Below are 9,994 nucleotides of genomic sequence, written 5' to 3'. Positions count from 1 at the left end.
GATCATAACACATTTTACACATATTTACATGTTAAAACATAGAAAATGGCTGTATCTACATTTCACAAAAAAGGCTTTTTGCTGGCCGGTCAAAAGATCCATTTTTGGCAAAATTTTACAAAAATTTTTTTTTCTTTTCAAACAAATTCCTTTGACCCCTTAAGTATGGCAAAAAAATCTAGAGGTCACCACACCAAAGGTTTGGCTCAAAATTCAAAAAATGTCACCCCTTATTTCTGGTCACCCAGTATATCTAGTACATGAGAGTCTTCAAATTACATCAAGGCCTTCAAATGAACTCTGAAGGCCAAAAGTCGAAATCCCGAAAAATGACCTTTGATGCCCATGATTAAGTTTCAACTCTTCCAAATGCTCTTAATCATGCTTCAAATATCAAGTTGCTAAGCGGATTTGTTAATGAGATATCATAGTTGCAAAAAATTGCATTTGCACAAAATTTTGATTTTTTCGTGATTTGGGCCCAATTTCGATTACTATTAGTGTTGTAATGACGAATATTTATGAGGGTTGTCAATATAGATCAAAGAATTTCAAACGACCTTTAAATGACCTCTAAAGGTCAAAGATCAAAATCCCGAAAAATGACCTCCGATGGCCGCGATGGTCCAATCAATTCATCTTCACAAGTTTTTAACATTCTATACAAAATTTGAAGATATTCGGACAAGTCATTTAGGCGCTAGCCGTGACGAAAGAAATCAAAAAGTGGTTTTTCAAAATGGCTAAGCTGAGTTAAAATCTTCACTTCGTTTCACTACGCTCCGATAATTAATACTAGTTAAGCTTTAAAGAGTTTGAAGGGTTCGATTTTTCGAGGCTTTGATTCCATCTAGATTAAGTATTATAAACACACAAATTTATAATTATTGTACTAAACACGAGACATTAGATTAAATGTTTCAATCAGATCAATTCAAAGGCTGCACGTGAGCGATTGCATCTAATCAGTTTGCGCCAGAAAATGAATTCAAAGCAATGATCTAAATCTGCAAGATTATTCAAATTAAACAAAGATTAATGAACAGAGATGATAAGGTACGAAAAAACACCTAAAAGGACGAGACTGAACGAAACTTTTTCATTCAAACAAACAATTTACAAACAATTAACAATATTCTTGTTACAGTTATAAAACATTGTAAATAAAAAGTGAAAACTTTCATCTGAACAACCAATTAAGACAAAAATGACTCGTTCCAGAGGTGATAGTGTTGTTTCAATCAAATCGATGATCAATAACGTTACTCGATTCCGTTGGTTCATATTCATCCTTTCAAATATTGCCATTTTTTCCATATGCGTTGGTCTTAACAGCTTTAGTTTGACGGTAGTGGCCATGATTGGTAAGGAACATGAACACACAGTAGACTCAGTCAACTCAACGATCCCCAAAATAGTCAACTCGACACTCAACTCGACAGTAGATTCAACAAACGATGTTACAATTACACCTTTGAAATCATCAGGAAGTGTCCATGTTAATTGGTCGAATGTTGATAAATCTCGAGTACTTGCAGCTTCTTTTTGGGGGATTCTGGTCATGTCTTTATTCGGTGGTCGTATTTGTGAGTTATATGGTCCAAGAAAAGTTGTAACACTAACACTTTTGGTGAATGGATTGGTGACTCTTTTATTCCCAACTATATCAATCCGTAGTTTTGCTGGAGCTTATTTCATACGAATAATCAACGGAATCTGTACAGGAATCATTTTACCTTCGTGCAATGTTGTTGTATCTAGATGGGCACTCACTTCCGAGCGAACTCTTTCCAGTTCTGTTGTAACATCTGGAAGTATATTCGCTAATTTGGTATCTCTGTCTCTTGCTGGTATTCTGGTTGACTCTGGTTTCCTTGGTGGTTGGCCTTCAGTGTTTTACCTCTTTGGTACATTTAATTTGATAATAGCCATCATCTATTATATTATTGTTTATGATACTCCAGAAGATCATCCATATTTAGGTGCTGAAGAGTTGGAATTGATATTGAAAAATAGATCAGTCAGTTCAGGAGGTTCGGTAAGTAATTGACAGAACAATGCACATCATCAATAATCATCGATGTTCAATGGTAACTACCATTTCTACTTTCTTGATCCTTATTAAAGGTGAAAGTTCCATGGGTCAAAATGTTTACTTCTATTCCCGTTATTGCATATTTAATTCCTGCCTTCACTTATGGATGGGTTGTTGGAGCTGTCATTGCACAGATGCCATCATTTTATGAAGATGTCCTCGAATTTTCACATACTTCTGTAAGTTTTGATTCAGTCGATTTTGACCAAAACCAAATACTAACTTTACCAATTGTAACATTTTCAGAATGGATTTGTAGCAAGTCTTCCTTGGTTGGTTGGTATCGGAGCTCAATTGAGTGGAAGTGCAATTACAGACAGAGTAAGGAAAACAAACAGATTCTCGTTAACAGCTATTCGTAAAGTTGTCACTGTCTTATGTAAGTTTAATTAAATCAACAGACAAACTTTATTCTATTATAATAACTATCTTCTCGATTCTCTTCTAGCTCTTGGAACTTGTTCATTTGGTTTAGTAGCCATAACATTATTAGGAAAACGAAAAGTTCTCGTTGTGTTAACCTTAGCCATCGCTAAAGGAATGGGTACTTTATCCGATGCTGGAGTCGCAGTTAATCATCTAGATATTGCACCTTCATTTGCTGGTACATTATCTGGTTTTTACAGCGTAATGGCCAGTATAGCTTCATTGATTGCTAATGAAGCAGCCGCTCAAATCGTTGGTAAAAATCCATCTCAACAGAATTGGTATCGATTCTTTTACATATCATCTGCACTTAATGTGGCCGGTGTGATAATGTTTTGTCTTTTGGGTTCTGGTGAAGTTCAAAGTTGGGATCCAGCATCATCCAACATTAGACAAAATGTAAAATCAGAAACACAAAATGATCAAGAAAATACTAAAGAGAATGGCGATTCACGAACCGTTAGATCAATTGGATTCACCCTTTAGGAAATTCATTGTCATAGAAATGAAATAAATAATTAGAGTTTAAAATATTCAATTATTTAAATCAGAATAGTTTAATGTCCTTATTTATTATGAACTACAATTACTTGTTTGCATTTTGTTACATCTGTATTAAATTAAATCATTGAGTGGACTTGTTTCTTTATATAATATTGATGTTTCCCGGAAATCTGATTGAAATAAAGTCGACATATCGTTGATAACAAAAAATTCGATTGCAAATCATTTCTTTAAACAAAACTAAGAACTAGCGTGAATTTCTCAGTGATCTGAATTATGATTAAGCTCTCACAAGTTCTAACAAGCCGTTTTAACAATTACTCCGTAGTCGGTTTTTGCAGCATTTAAATTAAGAAACTAAACTTACCTGAAATTTTCAGAAAGAGAACGAAAATTATTTTCTTCCAGTAACTGTCTAGACATGTCTCAGATTCGATTTATGACGAATTAACGATTCTTGCAATTGCAAAAATCACCCAGTATTTTAATGCCTATCCATCATGGCCCAGTTTTCTGGTATTTCCCTTCCATCATTTGCACCGTTTTTCATTGTAAATCAATGAAAAACTGTTCTGTCTATCATCGGCTACTTTCGTGCTTCGTTTCTTTGGTAGTTAACAATGAAATCTGTGCGATGAGTTTAAAGTTTGTATCATTTTAACATTTTTGTTGCCAAGCTAGTCTTGATTAATATTATGCTAGCAAAATCAGCTATTATTTCAAATAAAATCAAACTAGCCAATTAATATATTGACTTCTATTGAAGCACAATGGATTAAGCACAGAATACCATTTAATAACAATAATTGAATTTTCAATCACAGGTGAACACTTTGCGTCACAGTAAATTCGCCCTTTAATGAACAAAAAAGATCAATCGAGACAGTAAACATAATTGACTTTTATTGACATACAATGAAACAAGAAAATACCTAGGAATCATCCAATTTTAAGGTGACCCAATAACAGGTGATAACTCAGTATATAAATCTCGAAATCTCAGTAAAATCATTATTCTATTATTGATCAAAGTAATCATGTTTTACTTTAAAGTTATCCTCATTTCCCTCGCAAGTTTATCAGCAGTCCAAGCCAATGATAAATGCGGAGTTCCTAAACACTATTTCAGCATCGATGAATTCGGTTTTACTGAATGTGGTTCTTCTTGTGTAGCAACTGTAATATTTTCCGGCTATCGAAAATTAAATGCTGAATATGTGACTATCGACATGATTGCTAATTATACCGAGCCAAATGATACCATGACTCTTTCATTTTTTTACAAAAATAAATCCTACGACTTGCATTGCAATAAGTTGACCAGCAAAAGGTATGCAGTGTACTACAAGGATGGTCTAAAGTGTAATTATAAATTACAATTGTCTGGAAATGAAAAACGGCCAATTTCAAATTTTACAATATTGAGTGAATTGCTGGTCGATGAAAAGATAAATAATGAAATTTATTTTGGTTTCAATGGCAACAGAGCTCAAGTTGCTTCCAGTTTAACTAGTCTTATACCTTACCACGAGTCTTTCCCTGACTGTTCTGAATATGATGTGCTTACATTTTATGATCCTCAAGGGTTGAATAAGATAACTTTGAGTAAGCAAAAAGATTCAATTACAGGTTTCATCTATTCTCTGAAGAAAGATGACAAACCCGAAAATCGATCAATTACATTCTCACATGTGGATGATATTAAGTTGGCTGTTGAATGTAAAAGAAGCTTTCAAGGTCAAAGTTGTCACCTAGATCAATATGGTGAGATTGATCACACTGCAGACGTTGAATGGCCAAAGTTTACAATTGTTGCTGATAAATGCGCCTTCAGTGTTCCTTTGAAAGTTCTTAGCCGCGGTTATGGAAATTACTTTGATTTCAACAAAAAGCCACTAAACATGGCTTTCAACACGACCCAACCAAATTCCAGCTTTTACCAACCCAATATCGAATTTAAATTCAACTAGTGAAAACCAAATCAAATCGCAAGCCGTCTTAATGGTATCCACAAAACGGGAATAAATCCAATTGTAAAGTAATGATACATAATATGTATTAGATTGTCTTTTTTGCTTTTAACTATTAAACAGCATAGAAAATAAAGTTTTGCCTAATCTTTACGAATAATCATGTCAATTCGTCCCAGTCAAACAAAATCTTGTGCCGCAGTAAAACTAGAGAGAGCGTGTAACTATCGCATAAAGTTGATACGCAGAATCAGGTGCCTCTTCGCGTTTCTTTGCGTTTAACGCAAAAATTTTCATCTAAAAAAAGTAACAATGTCAGCTTTTACAATACACATTAAAAATTGTATCAAATTTAATAAATTATTCACTAGCTCAGTGGTTAAAGAGTTGGTCAAGTTTCATGTGTATTGCTTGGGTTCAAGTCTAGGTTGAAGAATCTTTTTGGAAATTTGAATTTTACGAGCGTTTAACGCACATAAACTTTGATAAACGCAAAAGCTGCGCCTTATTTGAAAAGCAAGTTACATGCGCATTTATCTAGCGTTCATGCAGCAACTGACTGGGGTTCGCTTGTTTTTTTAAGTTTAGCAAAAAATATTTTGCTTAGTTTGTTGGTCAAGATGAGGTTAAGATGAAAACTTATTTAATACTGACGAGGGAAGTACCCGAGGTCATCCGAATAAAAGTTAATATTTTTATCAGAAATCAATGAGGTTTTATGAGTGTTTAATTGTCTCTAAATCTCCCGGGTAGCAAATTAAAGATTAACGAGAAAAACAAAATCAGAATTCAATTTTTTACATGTAAAGTATGGTAAAGAGCAAGCAAAACAAAATGAGTGAAACAAAAAGGCTCATCGCAATAGGTTCATATTATTGCTTTCACATTGATCTATGCATAGCGATAGACAATAAATGGCGCTTTTCGGCCCTTCTGTCCATTTACTACTCAAAAGAAGACGAACTATATTGTTTGTTGCTAAGACGAATTCAATGACACACTAATTATTGAAATCGGTTCGGATGACCTCGGGTACCCCCCTTGTGAGGTAAATCTGTAGAGATATTAAAATTAAAGTCAACTCAACGATCAACTCGACCGTCGACATTAAAATTACACCATTGAAATCATCAGGAAGTGTCCTTGTTAATTGGTCGAATGTAGATAAATCTCGAGTACTTGCAGCTTCTTTTTGGGGTATTCTGGTCATGTCTTTATTCGGTGGTCGTACTTCTGACTTCCGAGCGAACTCTTTCCAGTTCTGTTGTAACATCTGGAAGTATATTCGCTAATCTGGTATCCTTGTCTCTTGCTGGTATTCTGGTTGACTCTGGTTTCCTTGGTGGTTGGCCTTCAGTGTTTTATCTCTTTGGTACATTTAATTTGATAATAGCCATCATTTACTATGTTATTGTTTATGATACTCCAGAAGATCATCCATATTTAGGTGCTGAAGAGTTGGAATTGATATTGAAGAATAGATCGGTCAGTTCAGGAGACTCGGTAAGTAATTGATGATGCGAATCATCATCAATATTTAATGTTTTATTTGTTTCACAGGTCAAAGTTCCATGGGTCAAAATGTTTACTTCTATTCCCGTATTTGCTTATTTAATTCCTGCATTCACCTATGGATGGGTTGTTGGAGCCGTTTTACAGATGTACAGATCTCCTCGACATACTTCTGTAAGTTTTAATTCAGTCGATTTTAACCTAAACCAAATGCTAACTTTATTAAACTTATCATTTGCAGAATGGATTTGTCTGGATTTGAATGGAAAGTCTTCCATGGTTAGTTGGTATTGAAGCTCAATTGAGTGGAAGTGCAATGAAAGACAGAGTAGTAGCCATAACATTATTAGGAAAACGAAAAGTTCTCGTTGTGTTAACCTTAGCCATCGCTAAAGGAATGGGTACTTTATCCGATGCTGGAGTCGCAGTTAACCATCTAGATATTGCACCTTCATTTGCTGGTACATTATCTGGTTTTTACAGCGTAATGGCCAGTATAGCTTCATTGATTGCTAATGAAGTAGCCGCTCAAATCGTTGGTAAAAATCCATCTCAACAGAATTGGTATCTATTCTTTTACATATCATCTGCACTTAATGTGGCCGGTGTGATAATGTTTTGTCTTTTGGGCTCTGGTGAAGTTCAAAGTTGGGATCCAGCATCATCCAACAACAGAAAAAATGTGAAATCAGAAATACAAAATGATCAAGAAAATACCAAAGAGAATGGCGATTCACGAACTGGTAGGTCAATAGGATTCGCCCTTTAGGAAATTCAGTGTCACATAAATTAAATAATTAAAGTTTAAAATATTCAATTATTTAAAGCAGAATAGTTTAATGTCCTTATTTATTATGAACTACAGTTACCTGTTTTCATTTCTTTACATCTGTATTTAATTCAATTTTTTGATTGCCATTAAATTAATTCATCGACCGAACTTGTTTCTTTTGCATTATATTGATGTTTCACGGAAATCTGATTGAAATAAAGGCTACATATCGTTGATAACAATGAATTTGATTGAAATCATTTCTTTATACACTAAAAATTACCAATTTTAACCCACTAGTCATTAAAGTTGAATTTGATTCCATAATTGTACAAACCTTATAAAATTTGATTATTGTTATTCCTCTAATCTGACTCTAATTTTAGCCATATTCAAGGTTCATTTGCAATCGAACTTTACCTTATGATGCTTACTAACTTAACTCAATTTACCTTTTACTTCGTAGTTGGATTTTGCACCATCTTAATTTAAAAACTAAACTTGGAATTTTCAGAAAGAGAAGAATAGAAGTCTTCTTTCAGTATCCTGATTGTCTAGACATGTCTCAGATTCTGTCTATGACGAAGTAACGATTCCTGCGAAAATCACCTAACATTGCCTATCAATCAGGACCCATTCGGGTTTTCTGGTATTTCCCTTTCATCAAAAGTTTTTTACATCATTTTAACATTTTTTGTTGCGATGCTAGTCTCGACTAACATTTTCATGCTATCAAAGTCAGCTATTATTTCAAATAAAATCAATCTAGGCAATTAACATATTGACTTTTGAAGCACAATGCATCAGGAACAGATATCATTGAATAACAATTATTAAATTTTCAATCACAGGTGAACACTTTGCGTCACAGTAAATTCGCCCTTTAATGAAAAAAAGATCAATTGAGACAGTAAACATAATTGACTTTTATTGACACACAATGAGACAAGAAAATACCTAGGAATCATTCAATTTTAAGGTGACCCAATCACAGGTGAAAACTCAGTATATAAACCTCGAAATCTCAGTAAAATCATTATTCGATTATTGATTAAAGTAATCATGTTTTACTTTAAAGTTATCCTCATTTCCCTCGCAAGTTTATCAGCAGTCCAAGCCAATGATAAATGCGGAGTTCCCAAACACTATTTCAGCATCGATAAGTTTGGTTTTACTGACTGTGGCTCTTCTTGTGCAGCAACTGTAATTTTTTCCGGTTATCGAAAATTAAATGCTGAATATGTGACTATCGACATAATTGCTGATCATACCGAGCTAAATGATAACATGACTCTTTCATTTTTGTACAAAAATAAATCCTACGACTTGCATTGCAATAAGTTCACCAAAAAAAAGAATGTTGATCGTCAACAATGTAACTGGAAATTACAATTGTCTGGAAATGTAAAACAGCCAATTTCAAATTTTACAATATTGAGTGAATTGTTGGTCGATGAAAAGATAAAGAATTACATTTATTTTGGTTTCAATGGCAACAGAGCTCCAGTTGCCTCCAGTTTAACTCGTCTTATACCTTACCACGAGTCCTTCCCTGATTGTTCTGAATATGATGTGCTTACATTTTATGATCCTCAAGGTTTGAATAAGATAACTTTAAGTAAGCAAAAAGATTCAATCACAGGTTTCATCTATTCTCTGAAGAAAGATGCAAAACCCGAAGATCGATCAATTACATTCTCAAATGCGGATGATATCAAGTTTGCTGTAGACTGTAAAAAAAGTTTCCAAGGTCTAAGTTATCGTCTTAATCAATATGGTATGAATGATTACACTGCAGACCTCGAATGGCCAAAGTTTTCAATTGTTATTGATAAATGTGCCTTTAGTGTTCCTCTGAAAATTCACAGCCAAGGGTATGGATATGACTTCGATTTCAACAAAAAGCCAATAAACATGGCTTTCAACACGACCCAGCCAAATGCCAGCTTTTATCAACGTAATATCAAATTTAAGTTCAACTAGATCAAAACCAAATCAAATCGCAAACCGTTGTAATGATATTCTGAAACGCAATTTAATCACATTGTAAAGCATTGATGCATAATATGCATTAGATTGCCTTTTTTGCTTCAACTATTAAACAGCATAGAAAATAAAGTTTTGCCTAATTTTTATGAATAACCATTTCAATTCGTTCGCTTTTTACTTAGCAAAATTATTTTTGTTGAATTTTGTCTATGATTACTTCAATGGACTTTTTAACTTGAATAACCAAATTTTCAGAGTTGGACAAATTTTTCTGCAATCGATTGCAAATACTTGCATATTGGTGTTCTTCGGTTCCACGGGTGGTTCCTTAATAATTTAGTAAAAATCATCTCTCAACTTTGTTCTAATGGCTATTGCTCAGATGGAAAGTTGTGTAAACTCGACCACCAATAATCATACTCAAAAGTAGCCAAAAGTTACAATCAAGTTACCTTAACTTTTATTACTACGTTCATACGAATTGCTGACAAGAAATTAAACTAAGTTTACTCAGATTCAATAAACAGCATAGCTTCGTTTTGACTGTCAACTATTCTTCAAGTAACAATCATAAATCAATTGATAGAATCAAGTCAGAATAATATGAAATCGGGTGAAAATTAACTTTAATTTTACATCTCTTCCTTCAGATTTACCTCAGTTTATAATTTCAATATTGTAATCTTAACCAATTCAATAAGACTGTCTTCCTCTGTACCCACAATT

At 33.7% G+C, this 9,994-nt stretch overlaps 1 protein-coding gene across 1 annotated transcript; it reads left to right on the top strand.

The window, feature by feature from the left end:
• Positions 1–1,056: 1,056 nt before the first annotated feature.
• Positions 1,057–7,405, top strand: LOC107369897 (uncharacterized). Its single transcript, XM_089267444.1, has 8 exons — positions 1,057–2,038; positions 2,128–2,274; positions 2,342–2,474; positions 2,544–3,005; positions 4,079–4,789; positions 6,389–6,498; positions 6,556–6,656; positions 6,778–7,405. The coding sequence occupies exons 1-8, from the start codon at positions 1,208–1,210 to the stop codon at positions 7,274–7,276; spliced, it is 2,994 nt and encodes a 997-aa protein (XP_089123570.1). The 5' UTR covers positions 1,057–1,207; the 3' UTR covers positions 7,277–7,405.
• Positions 7,406–9,994: the final 2,589 nt, after the last annotated feature.

Source organism: Tetranychus urticae, chromosome 2 (assembly GCF_039701765.1).
Source record: "Tetranychus urticae isolate SD_2017Ah chromosome 2, NJAU_TeUrti_SD_1.0, whole genome shotgun sequence".
In the NCBI taxonomy this organism is placed as follows: domain Eukaryota; kingdom Metazoa; phylum Arthropoda; class Arachnida; order Trombidiformes; family Tetranychidae; genus Tetranychus; species Tetranychus urticae.
Note: the sequence above shows the minus strand (reverse complement) of the source record. Positions and strands in the feature narration are given on the sequence as shown.

Coding starts and splice junctions, on each gene's coding strand:
- LOC107369897 (XM_089267444.1), top strand. CDS start 1,208: ATGACTCGTTCCAGAGGTGATAGTGTTGTTTCAATCAAATCGATGATC. Junction 3,006..4,078: donor ATCAATTGGATTCACCCTTT/AGGAAATTCATT, acceptor TTTACTTTAAAG/TTATCCTCATTTCCCTCGCA. Junction 4,790..6,388: donor TTGTCACCTAGATCAATATG/GTGAGATTGATC, acceptor ATTTGATAATAG/CCATCATTTACTATGTTATT.